The sequence below is a fragment of the Monodelphis domestica genome, chromosome 7 (assembly GCF_027887165.1).
Source record: "Monodelphis domestica isolate mMonDom1 chromosome 7, mMonDom1.pri, whole genome shotgun sequence".
Taxonomy (NCBI): Eukaryota; Metazoa; Chordata; class Mammalia; order Didelphimorphia; family Didelphidae; genus Monodelphis; species Monodelphis domestica.
Window position 1 is genome coordinate 290,027,432 of NC_077233.1, and position 17,270 is coordinate 290,044,701.

General features: G+C 44.5%; 1 protein-coding gene across 5 annotated transcripts in view; it reads right to left on the reverse strand.

Moving 5' to 3' along the window:
• CEP120 (centrosomal protein 120) overlaps positions 1–15,372 on the reverse strand; it is a 98,509-nt gene extending 83,137 nt beyond the window's left edge. For 3 of the 5 annotated variants that reach the window (XM_056803956.1, XM_056803955.1, XM_056803953.1), the window contains exons 1-3: positions 15,201–15,372; positions 11,592–13,134; positions 7,551–7,707 (exon numbers count right to left, since the gene is read on the reverse strand). In XM_056803956.1, the coding sequence (XP_056659934.1) occupies positions 7,551–7,707; positions 11,592–11,640 (206 nt within the window). In that variant the 5' untranslated portion in view covers positions 11,641–13,134; positions 15,201–15,372. Of the gene's footprint in view, positions 1–7,550; positions 7,708–11,591; positions 13,135–15,200 lie in introns of those variants that run through there. The other 2 variants (XM_056803954.1, XM_056803957.1) reach the window with 2 other exon arrangements.
• Positions 15,373–17,270: the final 1,898 nt, after the last annotated feature.

Below are 17,270 nucleotides of genomic sequence, written 5' to 3' on the forward strand. Positions count from 1 at the left end.
GCAATTAGATTAAGAAGCTTCCCCATTTGACTTTCAATCCCTTTAAGTCAAATTAGTTTTGCTATGAATTTGTGGATCTTACATGCTGATGCTTTCACAACTTGAACTTCCGTTCTCCGTGGAAAATGATCTCTTTTTTTCACTTAGTGGGTTTGTCTTCCATGTTTAATCTCAGCATTCCATCACTATGGCATATGGAACTGTGCTCAGTATTTCCTCAAGTGATGTTTTCTATCCATGCTCATCATTAGGTAACAAATGTTATTCATCTATTCCCCACATATGTCCAGTTGACGGAAATTGTCACAAACATCATGCAATGTTTACTGGCTGCCTATATTAAAAAATCACACTATTGATAAGCCTATTTTGCCATTGAATGTTAATTAGAGCTGTCAGGTGATTGTATTTCTGAGTAGGAATTTCTAAGTCGGAAAGTATGTCGGTGCTCTTCTGCTCCAACTAATGTATATTCTTGTCCTATGCCTGGGGACCAGAAGAAGTACAACTCCATAGGACAGCCTTAAAAATGCCAAGTTCCTTCAAATGAGCCTCACAGAGCATGAACTCAAGGGCCTTTCCTATTCTGATCGCCCTTCTCTGGATGTTTTCTATATTATCAATGTCTTTCCCCAAAAGTGCTGCCCAGAACTGAATAGAACATTCCAGAAAAGGACAAGAGCAGACTACAACAGGACTTTCACCTCTTTATTCTTGAAGCCACACCGATTGTCAGATGTGTGAAAGCAATGTTTTTTTTCTAATTGCAAATAGCACCAGGCTCTGCAAATAACAGCTATATATCAATGAATCAAAATGCATTTATTAAGCGGTATGTGCTAAATAGATACAAACAAAAAGTGAAAATAGTTTTTGCAAGTTTTGCCCTCAAGGAGCTCATGGAATTAGATAACATATACATAAATAAGTATATACAAGATAATTCCGGAGGGGATAGAGGGCAGCCTTGGTAGGGAAGGCACAAGCAACTGGGTGTCGAGAAAAAGCTCCAAACCAAAGGTAGCACTTAAGCTGAGTCCTAAAAGAATCTAGGGTTTCTAAGAGGTGGAAATGAAGAAGAATATGCTAGCACAAAGTTGGGAGAAAGAGCACTATAGGAGGAACATCAAGGTGGTTGGACCATGAATAAGAGAAATGTGTTAAAAAGACTAAAAAGAAAAGTTTCAGACTGTGAAGAATATTAAATAGTAAGCAGAAGTTTATTTTTGATCTTAGAAATAATAGCAAGCCAGTGGTGCTAATACAATGTCAAATTAGTAAGAGGATGCTTTATAAAATCAGAGAAAATAACAATCTGGAAGAATAAACAATTAAGAATATTTTTGGAAGGAGCATCTAAATGGTTCAGTGGATAGAGTACTAAGCCTGGAGAAAGGAGGGCCTGGGTTCAAATCTAAATCAGATGCTTCCTAGCTATATGACCCTGGACAAGTCACTTAACCCCAATAACCTAGCCCTTACTGCTTTTCTCTCTTAGAACTGATACTTTTATCAATCCTAAGAAGATAAAGGTTAAAAAAAAATAAGGGTGATTTGGCATTACCAGATCTCAAAGTGCATAATAAACCATTAATCCATTAATTACCAAAATCATCTAAATTGGACACAAAATAAAAAAGTTGATCCATGCAATAGGATAATCAAAAGAAAATGTATACAGCATGATAGTCTTTGAGGACCCAAGAACACAAAATACTATGGAAAGAAAGCATTGTTTAGTTAAAAATATTTCAACTACATATGTTAATGAATGAAGGGGAAAGACAGAAGACACAGTTTGGGAAAAGGTAGTCAAGTTTAGCTTAAAAGAGTTTGTGAAGGGAAGTGGTATGAAATATAGCTGGAAAGTTGTAGGTAGCCATAATATGTAAGTCCTTAAATAGCAGTGAAGAACTACAGAGGAGGAATTATGCAAGTAAATCTTTAACAATCAGCTGTCCTGCCTCCCCCCACCCCCAATCAGACACACTTTTAAGTTTGATCGGCATTAAAATTTTCTCCAGCAATGTCTTAAAGTTCTGGTAATTAGGAAAGAAAGAAAGCAAAAGGAAAGGAGGAAGGGAAAGGCACGCCTTATTGAAAGTAGAATTCTAGGAAACAGCAAAGAGAGATATAAGGCTTATCTTACCTAAATGAGCAATGCAAAGAAATAGAAGAAAACAATGGACTGGGAAAGACAAGGGATATCTTCAAGAAAATTAGAAATATCAAGGGAACAATTCTTGCAAAAATGGGCATGATAAAAAATAAAAATGGCAGGGACTTAACAAAGGTAGAAGTTAAGGAGAGGTGGCCAGAACACACTGAAGAACTATCTAAGAAAGAGCCTGACATCACCAATAATTACAATGATATATAATGGAGAATGAAGTCAAGTGGGCTAAGAAGCACTGTTAACACTAAGGCTAGTAGAGGTGATGGAATTGCAGCTGAGCTATTATTTAAAATTCTAAAAGATGAGGCAGTTAAAGTGCTGCACTTAATATGCCAGTAAACTGGAACAAATCCAACAGTGGCCCTTAGATGAGAAAAGACGTGTATGTCCCAAGAAGGGCAATGCTAAAAATGTTCAAATTCTCAATCCCTCATCACTGCACTTACTTTTACATGGCGGCATGCTTATGCTTAAGATTCTGAAAGCTCGGCTTCAAATGTGGGAAGCAAGACTTCTCGGAAGAGCAGGCTCCCTTTCAGACACAGAGGAACTAGAGACCAAATTGCCAACATTCGCTGGATTATGGAGAAAACAAGGGAGTTCCAGAAAAAAGATTCACTTCTACTTCACTGACTACACTAAAGCCTTTGATGTAGCACGTCCTCAGAGATGGGAGCACCAGATCATCTTAGCTGGCTCCTGAAGAACCTGTTTGTTGGCCAAGAAGCAATAATCAGAACTGAACACAGAATAATTGATTGCTTAAGACTGAGAAACAAATCTGACAAGGCTCTGGACAAATCAATAACCAGAATTAAAAGTTGGCAGGAGAAATAAAAATCTCAGAGATATAGAGAATACCACTCTGATGGCAGAGAGTCAAGAAGAACTAGGAAGCTTCTTAAGGGTGAAAGCTCGCTGAAGCTTAACATCAAAAAAGCTAAGAACTTGGCCACTAGTGCCATCTCTTCCTAGCAAGCAGAAGGAAAAGAAATGAAAACAGTGTCAGATTTATATTCCTGGGCTCGAAGAGCAATGCAGACAGGGGCTGCTGTCTTGAAGTTAAAAGATGCTTACCTTTAGGAAGGAAAAGTATGGCAAATCTGGACAGCACACCAAAAATCAGAGACGAATCATCTCTCTGACCAAAGGGTCTGTATGGTTTTGCCAGTAGCAATGTATAGCTGAGAGAACTGGACTCTAAGGAAAGCTGAAGGTCACGGAATTGACCCTTTCAAATTGTGGTGCTGGAGAAGACTTGAGACTCTTGGACAGCGAAGAGATCAAATCAGTCAATGCTAAAAGAAATGAATTTAGACTATTCAATGGAGGGTCAGATACTGAAGATGACGAAGACATACTTTGGCCACATAACGAGAAAACAGGATTGTTTGGAAAAGACCTCGATGATGGGAAAGACTGGAGGCAAAAGAAGGGCACCATAGAAAGCGGAGAGAGATTTATAGTGTCACCGAAACAACAGACACGAATTTGGTTAGACTCCAAGAGACCGTGGAGAGCAGAGACCTGGCATGCGCTGGTTCGCGGGGTCACAGAGTGACTGAATGACTGAACAACAACAATTACCAGCAAATCGAATCCTGCTTTCTGACCTATAAATGCTCACACTGAAAATTTAAGTCAGATTTGTTGGGACTGGTTAGGCAGCTTCCTACACCACACTGGCTGAGGATAATTTGTGAATAGCTGAGTGACTTGATCAGGCCCATAAGATCATTTTGGCAGATGTGTCACGATGGAAAAACTGGAGAAGGCGGAGACCAGAAGCAATCGGTGGTTCTGTAGTTACGACTATTTTCTTAGTTTCCTTCTTTTGTAATAAATAGGACCTAAGATTTTTCTAATCCTTTCATATCTTTCCCTCTTAGAGATTATCTTGAGACTCAGACCTTCAGCATACACAAAATTCTGTTACTGTATATGTGGAACTCCTATGTCTATACTTGGTCTCGCCTAGCTCTACTTCCTGTCTTTGTTATTCTTGGTGTCATTTTTGTTTCCTCGTGTAGCATATCAGACACTGTGAAACCACCTGGGACGAGAGCAAATTTTTATTTAAATTTTATTTATTTTATTCATTGCCATTATTTATAAAAGAAAGTTTCCCTGCTTTACTTTCTTAATTGCTTCTATTTATCTGAAATCTTTCGTATTTAGCGAAGAATAACATACTAATAAGGTCTTCATTCTATCTTTGTAAGAAACCCTGGATATATTGCTTATAACAAAAAGAAAGGAAGATTTTTATTCCTAATTTCATTCAGGTTGTTCCGGGTAAGTTTGGTTTTATCCACCATTAATCCGGTAATCATGCCTTTCTTTCCACAAATGCTAAGAAGGAATCACCTAGTTAGTTTTGTTTTTAGCGCCCCAATCTCATATCCGGTTCTCCTATATAGAATGCTACCACTGCCACCCCACTCCACTTTTACATTACACACAGAAAGTTTGCCTTACTTTGTTATAATCCCATGTTACTACACGTCACTCTTCTCGCCAATCATATGAAGACAGATTTTAGCATTCTATTTTTACTGACACTTTTTTTTTGCCTTTCATGCTCTTTTTTTTATTTTAATTTTATTGAGTCAATTTAGAACATTATTCCTTGGTTACAAAAATCATATTCTTTCCCTCCCTCCCCTCCCCAACCGTTCCCGCAGCAGACAGACACTTTTTTTAAAAGTCTTATCCACTGCAGTTGAAGAATAACTTCATTCCTACTCACCACCTTCTTTAATTTTCACTTTGGGTATCAGTTTTTAAGAAATATTTGATTTTCTTCTCATCAGAGCACAATAAAACAAATATTGACATAGTTCCCTCAAGCTTTGCAAAGCACTTTAAATACAATTCTCTAATTTGAAGGTCACAATCAACCCATGAAGAAGGTATGTAGGTTTTATCACTAGTTTTCAGCTGAAGAAATACAAGTGATTTAGCTATATCAAAACCAGAACTCAATGCCAGTTCAAATCCTGCCTCACACTCAATAGCTTTGTGACCTTAGGCAACTCACTTAAACCTCCCTGGGTGTCAGTCCGTTCCGTATCTTAGTTTTGGAGGGAGTTAGACCCTAGACCTCTCAGAACCCCTTTAGTTCTAAATCTCAGATTCTTTTCTAGTTCTAAGTCAATGAATCTATTCTCTTCCCAACTCTACTCATTATACACCTTTTGGCATTTCTTATCGGAGTAGTACTAAGCAATTAGAATCGGTGCCTTCTGATATCTTCCATTACTTCCCTCTGGCCGATTGAGTTCTCTCTTTGACATTTAATTTGGTGACATTTTCTAGAGGGATTAAGTTTGAAATTCTTCTCTGCTGACATTCTATAGATCTATCTAACTGCAATGAGTCCCTTTCATCTAGGCAATTTTATTATACAAATTCTTGGAAGATAGAATACAGACTGTATTTTTCTAGTACATCAATGATTTTTAGTTGGTATCACTTAATTAAGTTTTATTGCTTTGGTTTGTAGAGAAGTTTTTCATTTTGCTAGTTTAAAATTTTGTAGTGATTTTCAGCGTCTGCATTTTTCCTCATTCGACTTGAGTCACTGCGCTCCTCAGAAAGTCAAAGGCTACCCTGACTTTTTTACTATCTTTCCTACATTGTCCATTCTCTCGTTCCTCTTCCTGAATCTTCCCGTTAGCAAGCTCATTTCCAACTCTAAAGATGCTAGATGGTCCACTCTGGAGGTTCTTGTGTGAAGTCCTTTCTCTTTTCTAGAAGTACAGCAGAGCTCTGTGTTTTCCTTCTGGAGATTGCTCCTCAAACACTTCCTAGAACCGAGGCCTTTTGTTCTCCTTCTTCTTTTTCACTGTCACTTCTCCTATGCATGTTTCCTATGCATTATCGCTTTCTTCAGTTGTTCTCTTACTTTATATGGCACCTCTGTCCCAGCTTTGAGGTGACACCGGGAAGTGGCGTTTATCAAGATCACTTATTCAGCCATCTTTCCAGAAATAGCCCATATACCTCTATGGAAGGGAAAAGCAGCTTGTCAAGAAGACTAATATGGGAGTTTAAAGTGTTTTCAGTCCATTTTTAAGGAATGCTATTATGGTTCTGCTCTGACAAAAAGAAACAATATTCTTAAATGGAGCCTATCATGATGATGTGAGTAAGATTTCAAAAATTATTTTTAAAACACTCAACTGCTGAAAAACAACTTGGAAGGTTTTTTCTTTTTATAAACTGAAAAGGGTCAAGCAGAACCAAATACTTAACGTCTTGACTAGAAGACCCTAGAGCAGTGATGGCCAGTCTTTTAGAGCTGGAATGCCGTGACTGCCCCCCACCAGGGCCCAAGTGTTGTGCCCTGCCACCTCCAACTGAGTGCTGGGCATGTTTCCCCTCCTTACCTCACACAGGGGAGGGAGGGAGCTGTCTGGGCAGAGGGGGGGTGAAGTGGGGAATGTCCTCGGCACGGGCAGAGGGGGGAGGGAAGTGGCCCAAGCACTTCAGTCCCCCACGGCTCTGCTGCCTGTGAGCTGCCCACCTTACCCCCTGTGCGCTCCCACTGGGCTGCTGGGCAGACGGGCAAGGGAGGGGGAAGGGAGCAGCTCTGCCTTTCTAGCAATGAACACTGGGGGGCGCAGCCGCGTGCCCACCGAGAGCAATACTTCTTCAGAAGCGTTCAGTAGGAAACCCCTCAAAGCCCAAGACCGTCCCCTGCAGTTGGTCCCTTCTCTGTCCTCGGAGAGCAGCTCCAGCTCCCAGCTCTCGCCGCGGCCGCCCGCTTCCCTTAAGGTAGAAGGGACACGGCGGCCCCCTCCCAGGAGACAACGTACCTCCTGTACCTAGATTTAAAGCTCCTGAGAAGCTGGCCTCAGCCCTCTTTCCGCGGGCGTGGCTCGGCCACCCAGACAAGCTGGCCCGCTGCTAGTTTTTTACACACGGAGCTCCCATCTGTGCCCCGGCTGTCCTTGCCCATGCCGGGAAGACCCCCTCCTTCGGCGCGCAGCTCCCGGGCCGCTTCTCTGCCCCACCCCCACGCCAGCGCCCTCCCTCCACTGCGGCTGCTGTTTCCCCAACTTGGGCTGGAGCCCTCTAAGCGAGCCCCTCTCACTTTGGCCGGTGTCCGGCGAGCGGAACGGGCCGGGGAGTCGGGAGATCCGGCTCGGGAGATTCAGCCTACCGAGTAGCATTAGGCGAGCTGCAGCTTTCACTGGTTTCTGAAAAAAGGAGCTTGGCCTGAAACCCTACTCCTTTCCCTTCCCCGCCGCGGGGTCCCGCGCAGCCCCAACCACGAGGGGCTGCGGAAGTCACCGCGCTGCTTGGGTAGGCCTGGAGGGCGAAGATGGCACCGCCGGGGCCGCTCGCTGGGGCTGAACACTCACATTACCTGTGCTGGTGAAGGGCTTTCCTGTCTATTTCCCACGCTAGCTCGGTGGCGAATTCCGGCTGGTCGGAGTGCTCCACGGGGTCGGTCGCCAGCTGCTCGCCATCAAACTTCGCTTCCACCACAAGCATGTGCTTGGCGCGCTTGGGAAAATGGCGCCCTGTAGAAACAGAGGCAGGCAGCGCGTCGGCATGAACTTCACTTGGAAGAACACCGGGACATTCATTGTAAAAAGGGCGCCGACCAGCTTATTACACCCAAACAAAAGGATCGGCACGTTTCTGCCTGGGCGACCACCGAGAAGGGCTCATCTCTAGGGCAAACAACCCTGAAAACCTTTCAAAGTGAGCCTTCAAGGCGAGTAGAGCACGGCTGAATCACGCGGATGTTGAGGTCAAAACTTGGGGTACGAAGAGTTATTTTCACCTCCATTTTCCCTCATAATTCAGCTAAAGACGCATCAGGCAAGAACCCGCAGCAACAAAACATGTTATTGGAGGGACAAATGCTGGCCATTCATTACACACAAAAAAGACACATAAGAAAGAAGAAGCACTTAAAAATTCTTTCCTGGAACCATCTTTTTATTGACTCTCAGACACACACCCGCCAGCAGCCTTCCAGCTGTAACCTAACTCAGCCTCTTAACACATCGCTTTCATCACCACATTCCCTTGCTCAGAATTTAGAGTGACCCGTTTTCCCACCGGACAAAACGCAATTTTCCTGCAGTTTGCAGGTTTCTAAGCAATCTAGCTCCATGGGATCAATTCAGACATATTTCCCGTTACTCCAAAAACCTGTACTCTCTGCTCTGGTCAAGGCACAGCCCTGGTACTGCCCCGCGAGGATACATACTGTCGCCGCCACTTAGATGATGCAGCCTGGCCGCTGTCATGCCCTCAGCTGTCCACTCAGCCACAGGCTACCTATTTACAATCCAACTCAAAGCCAGTTTGGTATATCAGCCCCTCCCTGACCGATCTAGACATGACCAAGATGATCTCTCTCACCTAAATACTGCTGTCTACGTAGTCACTTCATATACTTTGAAATGAAACTCCTAGGGGAAAAGCGACCTTCATTTTCTCAGGTTCCTTGCAAAAAAAGGCATCATCACTCAATTATGAAACATTTATTAAGCACATATCACATGACAGGCACTAAGCTAGTTACTAGAGATACAAGATGAGGCAAAAATAGTCCCTGTCATCAAAGAACTTACCATCTAATGGGAGCAACTACATGTAAACAAACAGAGAAAAAGCAAGCTATATGCAAGAAAAATAGGAAATAAAGAGAGAAAAAGCATCAGAATTAAGAAAGTTTAGGGAAGGCATGCTGGGGAAGACAGGATTTTGATTGGAATTTAAAGGAAGCCAGGAAGGTCAGTAATCAAAGAGGTTGAGAGTCTGCTAGCCAGGGAGGGGTGGAAAGTCAGAGAAAATGCCAGGAGCCCAGTGTCTTATTTGAGCAAGTCAGGAGGCCAGCGTCACTGCACCGAAAGCTGTTTTAAGGAATAAGGTTTGTAAGAAGACTGGGAGAAAAGATCTAGGTTACAAAGGGCGTTGAATGCAAACAAAGCATTTTTTCCATTTGATCTAGGAGGCAATAGGGAGCCACCAGAGTTTACTGAGGGGGAAAGGGTGGTATGATGAAGAAAATCACTTTTAATGGCTGGTTGGAGTGAGGAAGAAAATTAAGAAAGGTTAACCCATCAGCAAATTACTATAATAATCTAGGCATGAGATGATGGGGGGGGGGGTGCACTAGACTGTTAGCAGTATCGGAGGAGGGAAGGGGGTGCATTTATTAGAAAGATGAAATGGATGGGCTTTAGCAACAGACTGGACAAACTCCAGCCTGAAAGATGATCTGTTTTGCCTCTTCAGCCTGAGGAATATAGACCATCCCATATGACTATCAGCTAAAACCTTCCATATGTCTTGTCTCCACCCATTAGAATATGTGATCTTTCTGATCAGGGACTGTCTCACTTTTCAGTTTGTATCCACAAGGCTTAGCACAATGCCTTGTTCACACTCAATAAAGGCAGTTCTCATTCATTCATTAATTCCTGACTTGCCTGAACATATCAGCTTTAAACTGCTGAATCCAGTGCCCATTTTTGTCTCAAATGAGCTCTCTATGGCTTCCAACACTGTCCAAAACCCCGATCAGGTACTCTTTCCTGCCTTGAGTTCTGTGACGATGATCTCTTCATTTTCCTCCTGACTACTCCCCTTCACTGAAACAATCATCCACTAAGTAGGATGTCCTCCAAGACTCTCTACAGATAAAAAAGCAGATACCCAAGTCTTTATGTTTCTCCTCAACTCCAATATTATATTACTCAGACCAGATGTCTGCTGGATACCTGCAACTAGATTCTAATCAGTCTAACTCAAAGAAGCCCAAACAGGAATAATCCCTTCCCAAAACAACCTTGTCAACCAAATCTCTCCATTTCTGTTGACAGCAACACAATTCTGAACAGCCTCTATTGGTTTTCAATCTTCATTCTTAAACCTCTTCAACCCCCATAATCCAATCACCATGGATTGGTTAGATTTTCATCACAATTTAGGCTTTCAATAATTTCTCACCTATATGACTGCAATAATACAACTGATTTCCCTGGTTTCTTCTACCAAACTATCCAGTTCCCAAACTGATATTACTTTGATCAGTTGCACCCCCACCTCCAACCCCCAAATTCTTCACTAGGTCCCTATTACCTTTAATATGAAAGACAAGATCTTTAACCAGGCATTTAAAGTCCTTCTCAGTGTAGTACCGACCTATCTTTCCAGTTTCACGTGTGGCCATTATGAACTCCATTCCAAACTAGTTCACTAGACATTTTCTGTACCTAACAATTCTGCCTCAGTAAGCTGAGGTTAAACATCATACCTATATTTCTCTGTCTCCAACAGTGCCTAGCAATGCAATGAGCAAGATAAAATATTTCTGGCTATTCGGTTCAAGTGATTAAAAATAATTTGCAGAAGGTACATCTTATAACTTGAAATAAACAATGTCCTCTAATGCAATTAAAAGTATTCATTATCTAATCCTTTCTAATTGGATATGTATCTTTTCCTTCAAATTTGACTTGACTTAAAATGCTTTTTTTATTTGTTTCTCCAGAAACATGGTTTTTTCAGTAAACGCTTAAAAAAATTCTGCATAGCACTTACCTCTTACAAAAGAAATCAAATAGCTAAGTATTTTTAAATCTGCCAAATTTCCCATCTAGTCTTGAAAAGAGGGGCTCCATTACTAACTATTCAAACTGCCCAGCAAAATCTGGCATTTTGCAATGCTGACACATACAATCCTAGAGAGAAGTTGAAGAAAATGGACCTTTAAGAGTCTGTTGTTATCAAAAATGAAAGTGCATTAAAGTTGTCCTTTTAAAAAGAAGGCACTAACTGCTAGCCATTAAAACCTCTTTAGTAGCAGCTAGAGGGTACCATGGATACACTGAAGCCAAGATCCCTAGAGAAAACTTTTCCTGCATTCCCTTTAACTCTCCTGCCTTCCTCTGTTGATTATTTCCAATGCATCTTCCAGATAGCCCGTCTGTACACAGATGTTGGCCTGTGCCTTTCTTAGTACTCCCAGCATTTAGTGCAGTTTCACGTAGAGGAGCATAAAAGGTGTTTATCGACTGACTTCACATTCAGCTTCGGGTTAAGCCTCTTTCGGTCTGCCAGTCTCCCGGCGGTAAAGGTGGGGCAATAGCAGCACCTAGCTCCCGGGCAGTTTGGGAATATCAAACGAGAGCCCATTAGAAAGGAAAAACAAAACAAAAGGAAACTTTACCACCTTTAAGGGCGGCCCAAGTTGCCAGCTCTTATTACTGCTAGCAGATGTCCTGGGATCATCTCTCCCATGGAACCATCATTCCTGGCGTTTATTAGAACCCTGGGGACAGCCGGAGCCTCGCAGCTCCTTTACACTTAAAGAGCGGTCGCGATGAGGGGTCCTTCCCCGCCAGCTGTCACGGGGAGACGGGAACGGGCTGGAAAGGCTACTTACCTTCCAGGATGGAGACCACGATCAACAGCTGGTCGGACTTGGAGACCATGTTTGCAGCTAGTTCCAGGAAGGAGAAAAGGATCTTGAATGATAATCAATGAGAGGGGTTGGGAGGGGGCCCTGGGCTCCACCGAAGACCCCCCGGCCCGAAGGTCGGGCCTCTCTCCTTCGCCCTGGTTGCTGCCTGCCGCCCGCCTCCGGGAGTCCCGGTCGGCTTCCAGCCGCCTGCGCCTGCCGGCTCGGCCGTAGCCGCTGCTCGGCTCCCTCGCCCCCTCCGGGGTTCCTAGCCCCGGACACTATCTCTCATATCCCTTCCGCTCCTAGGAGGATGCTGAGCTGAGGGCGGCTTCCGCCTGGCTGGCCGTTAAAGGGGCGAAACGGCACCGGCTTAGCCGGGCGGGGCCTTGGGCCGCAGGCGTATCCACTTTTCAAACCTCCCGGCAGGACTCCCGCCGTCTATCCCGCGGTGGCCGCCTCTTTGGCCGCCTTGCTTCCGCCTAGCAACGGGGCGACTGGGCCTAGCGTCCCAAAGCGAGAGGCTGGAGGACAAAAGGTAATAGAGATGAGATCAGCGGGGGGCTAGAGCGCCACGATCCCGCCTCAAGGACCGCTTCTTTCATTTGACGGTAGCCCAGGACAATGGGGGTGGGGTGGGAGGAGGAGGAACGGTGGGGGAAAATAGGTAGTGAATTATTTCGCAGCTCCCCCTTCCAGTGAACTGGAGGAAATGCGGCTGATTTGATCGCCGCCTGTTTGCGCAGGCGCACTGAGGAAATCCCTTCGTTGAAAGGTCTTTTTTGGTTTCTGACCTCGAGGTTTAAATTGTTCTCCGACTAGGAGTGAGCGGCCCTGGGAGAGGAGAAAGAATCTCTTCAAAAGAAAGTATAAGCTTTAGCATAAGCAGAAATCCAATCTTTAAACATTTCTAAGGTCTCCGAACCAACGCTGCACATAGGCGCCCTGAAGACTTTTCTTTATTGATAAGGATAATGGGTTCTTAAATGGAAAACTTCCGGGACTTGAGGGATCTGGGTTAACAGATCGGGAATCGAGGCACAGAGAAGTTAAATGACTTGCCCAGGGTCACCCAGCTATTGACTGTTTAGCCGCAGAGATCCCGTGACACCGGCCTTCCGATTGCTCCAACAACAGTACCCAGGATCCTCTCGGGGCTCTGCACTTTACTAAGCCCCTTCCCTCCCAGCCGCCCCCATGCCTGACCTTCGCGGCTTCCCTTACATTCCAGTTCAAGGCTCAGCTTTGGCTGGAAACCTTCCCCAACTGCCCTTAAGTCTAGAATATCCCCAGGTGGATGGTTTTCTGCTTAAGCAGAGCTTTTTATTTAAATTGACCATTACATGTCATTGTAATGAAATGTGGATGTACGTAGCTTAGCCTCTGTTTACGTGTTGTCTCCTCCGTTCAGATTGGAAGAGGGCAGGACGGTCTTTGGCCGCTCTTTGTGTCTCCCGGTGCATTAGCTCTGGGCGGACTGCGAAGTAAGCCCTTGATCGTTCTGATTCAAAGTCCATCCTTCTATCCACTAGAGAGACAGAGAGAGAGGGAGGGGGGGTGCAGGGAGGGAGGGGGGAGAGGGAGGGGGGAAGAGAGAGAGAGAGGGGGAAAGACAGAGACAGAGAGGGAGGGGGTGCAGGGAGGGAGGGGGGAGAGGGAGAGAGACAGAGAGGGAGGGGGAGAGAGAGATAGACAGAGAGAGGAGACAGAGAGAGGGAGGGAGGGGGTGCAGGGAGGGAGGGGGAGAGGGAGAGAGACAGAGAGGGAGGGGGAGAGAGAGATAGACAGAGAGAGGAGACAGAGAGAGGGAGGGAGGGGGTGCAGGGAGGGAGGGGGGAGAGGGAGGGGGGAAGAGAGAGAGAGGAGAGGGGAGAGAGAGAGGGAGAGGAGAGAGGGAAAGACAGAGACAGAGAGGGAGGGGGTGCAGGGAGGGAGGGGGTGCAGGGAGGGAGGGGGGAGAGGGAGGGGGGAAGAGAGAGAGAGGAGAGGGGAGAGAGAGTGGGGAGAGGAGAGAGGGAAAGACAGAGACAGAGAGGGAGGGGGTGCAGGGAGGGAGGGGGAGAGGGAGAGAGACAGAGAGGGAGGGGGAGAGAGAGATAGACAGAGAGAGGAGACAGAGAGAGGGAGGGAGGGGGTGCAGGGAGGGAGGGGGAGAGGGAGAGAGACAGAGAGGGAGGGGGAGAGAGAGATAGACAGAGAGAGGAGACAGAGAGAGGGAGGGAGGGGGTGCAGGGAGGGAGGGGGGAGAGGGAGGGGGGAAGAGAGAGAGAGGAGAGGGGAGAGAGAGAGGGAGAGGAGAGAGGGAAAGACAGAGACAGAGAGGGAGGGGGTGCAGGGAGGGAGGGGGAGAGGGAGAGAGACAGAGAGAGGGAGGGGGAGAGAGAGATAGACAGAGAGAGGAGACAGAGAGAGGGAGGGAGGGGGGAGAGTGAGAGAGGAAGGGGGAAAGGGGGGAGAGAGACAGAGAAAGAGGGAGAGGGAGACAGAGACAGAGAGGGAGAGAGAGGGAGGGAGGGAGAGAGACAGAGAGAGAGACAGAGACAGAGAGCAAGGAAGGAGGGAGAGAGACAGGGAGAGGGAGGGAGGGGGGAGAGAGAGAGAGAGAGAGGGAGAGACAGAGAGAGGGAGAGACAGAGACAGAGAGGGAGGGGGTGCAGAGAGAGAGGAGAGAGACAGAGACAGAGATACACAGAGAGAGACAGATAGAGAGAGAGACAGACAGAGAGAGAGAAGGAGACAGAAAGAGGAGAGGGAGAGAGAGGAGGGAGGGAGGGAGACAGAGAGAGATGGAGAGAGACTGAGAGAGGCGAGGGAGAGAGACAGAGAGAGAAGAGAGGGAGAGAGACAGAGAGAGAGGAGAGGGAGAGAGACAGAAAGACAGAGAGAGAGAGAGAGAGAGAGAGAGAGAGAGAGAGAGAGAGAGAGAAGAGAGAGAGAGAGAGAGAGAGGGAGAGAGACAGAGAGGGACACAGAGAGAGAGGGAAGACAGAGAGGGGGGAGACAGAGAGAGAGAGACAGAGAGAGAGACAGAGAAAAAGAGAGAGACAGAAGGGAGGGAGGGACAGAGACAGAGACAGAGAGAGAGGAAAGGGAGGGAGAGAGAGATTGAGATTCCTGTATTATATCAGTCACTACAGAAGCCTAACAAATTTTTCAACTTTTAGAAATAACAACAAAACAAATAAGTTTATCCATTCACCTGTAAAGGGCCTCAGAGCTCTGCTTCCAGATGTATAAACATGGTTGAGCAGTAGGGGAGCCCGCTTCTCTCTAAAGGGAGGAGTCAGTCTTTTCTAAATCTCCCACTCTATTTAATCCTTTATATCTCTGTCCCAAAGACCCAAAGAGAATCACTTAAACCTTAGATTTGGCTGCTCACGAGGGTCTCTTCAAAAAGGAAGGCACTAAGTGTACAATACAGATGTGGTTTAGGAAGGTTATTTACACCACAAAAAAAAAAAATCTTGGAACCCAAAAATGAATATTCATTGCCAATATGTTAAACATGAAGCAGAAATTCATAACTACTGGACTATTATACTGCCCTGGGAAACTGAACACATCAAGATACAAACTGTTGAGCAGGCATTTCACCTTGTATACATGGTGTAAAAAACCCCCAAAGGCCATCTCTTGTGGTAAACCAAGCCAAGCGTGGTGCTCATCCTTTGGTCAGGGGTCGTCTTCCAGAAACACTGCGGTAGTCCTGGGGGACAACTCCCATTGAACAGTGGTTACCAACAGTGGCACCCAGGTGACCCTCATCTCTCAGACTCACAAGGTTTTCAATAAGGCTGATAATGTCCACCTGGGCATCCTTTGTTTTGTCACCCAAGTTCAGGCAGAAAATGCAAAGCAGAAGACATAATAGGGTCTTGAGAGGCCAACGTGGGCTCACCTTGAGAAGCACTGAGTGGCCCTGTATGAGCAGTCTTTGGGAAGTAGACATTCCTTCCCCAACTCCCTCTGGGAAGTCCCTGAGAGAAGGAATTCCAAGTAAGGTGAAAAAAGGAGAGAAAGAAGGAGAGAGCATAAGCTCTTGCTCAACACAGTTCTGAATACCACCTTCACAGTTCTAATGGAAGGAAAGTGTGCATACAGGGAGAGCCATCCATAAGAGACTAATAGATTGCTTTGTAAGGAACAAGTGGAGGGTTGTATTGTAACAGTATGGTCTTAGGGCATAGGCACCTAAAATGAATCTGTTAGGAAGAGACCTACTATGTAAATTATGGGCTGTCACATTCTGTATTCCAGAGGGAATGTTTTTGGAACTCCCTGGAAAAAAAGTCCCCTAATTTGGTTATTTTGTGTCTTCAGGTTCAGGAGAAAGATGGGAGAAAGTAGCAGTTCCATCTCATGCTAGAAAAGCACCTCAAATTGAAGGAGATGGGTTCTGTCTTGAGGGCTCACTCCAATAAAGCTACTAGCTTGATAAAAGGAATTAAATAAGTTAAAATCTTATAAAGATAAATCATGACCATACATTAAGTAATACTCTATGTCTAAAACTCAAATTGAAGGAATAGGACCAATAATAGAAGATTTAGAAAACCAAGGAGTTATCAGAAAGGGACAATCCCCATTTAATATCCCATCTTACTACTAAGGGAAGAAAAAAAAAGGGAAAATTAGGCAAAGAAATTGACATGGTTATTATTTCATACAAGAATTTAAAGACTATGAATAAATTTCTAATTCCAATGGCTATGGTTGTTCCTAATCCTGCTTTTATTATAACTTTTATATTTATGACCATGTGATTCTTTGCAGTAATCAATCTGTAATCAACCAAACTTTCTTTTTCATTCCATTAGTTAAAGAATCTTAATTTTTATTTGTCTTTCCTTATGAGGAATCTCTATGTATGGCAACCCCAAGTGTTCCATAATTCATCTATTGTCTTTTCTAGACCTTTGCAGAAGAATTTAAAGTTGTTTATTGCACCAAGAATTTTTTATTCAATGTATTGATTTGTTTCTAGCTTCTGAAACTGAGGAACAAAATAAAATCAATACATTTGCATTGTTTAAGTTCTTGGACACAAGACATTTTTGGACAAGCTGCAGTATTACCTGTCAGAGATAGATAGGATGTGTCCTCTCAGCAGAAGGAAGGAAGGCATTGTCCTCCAGAACTGAACCAGTTCTAAGAATGAGATTTCCCCATACGAAGAAACAGTTACACCAAATTCTCATTTAGGTAGGCTTTGCAAACAGAGAATTCCTACTTTTGCTAAAATTCCTAGGCCTTTAATTTTGATGCTGCATGATAATTCCCCTAATTCCTTAGAACAGGGAGAATAATCTGAATAGGATTTTTTAACCCTTAAGACAGCCATTGTATCCCCTATAGTTATAGATAGATGCAATTTTAATAAACCTTTCAATTTATTTTAATATGAGAGAGAAGGGGTGGCAAGTAGAATCTTCAAATTAAATCCAGATTATCCACCCATAGCTTGTTTTTCAGTTCATTTGGATCCTGGAGCCCTGAGGATGCTGGAATGCCTACAAACAATGGTGGCAGTTGCTAGTATAGAGAAGAAAGCACAGGTCTTATCCTAGGAAATTTTGCCTATCTGCATATTCCCCATTCAGTAATGGTTATATTGCAAGTCCATTAGCCACGATATCTCTGTAAATCAGCACTTTTCTTGTAAAC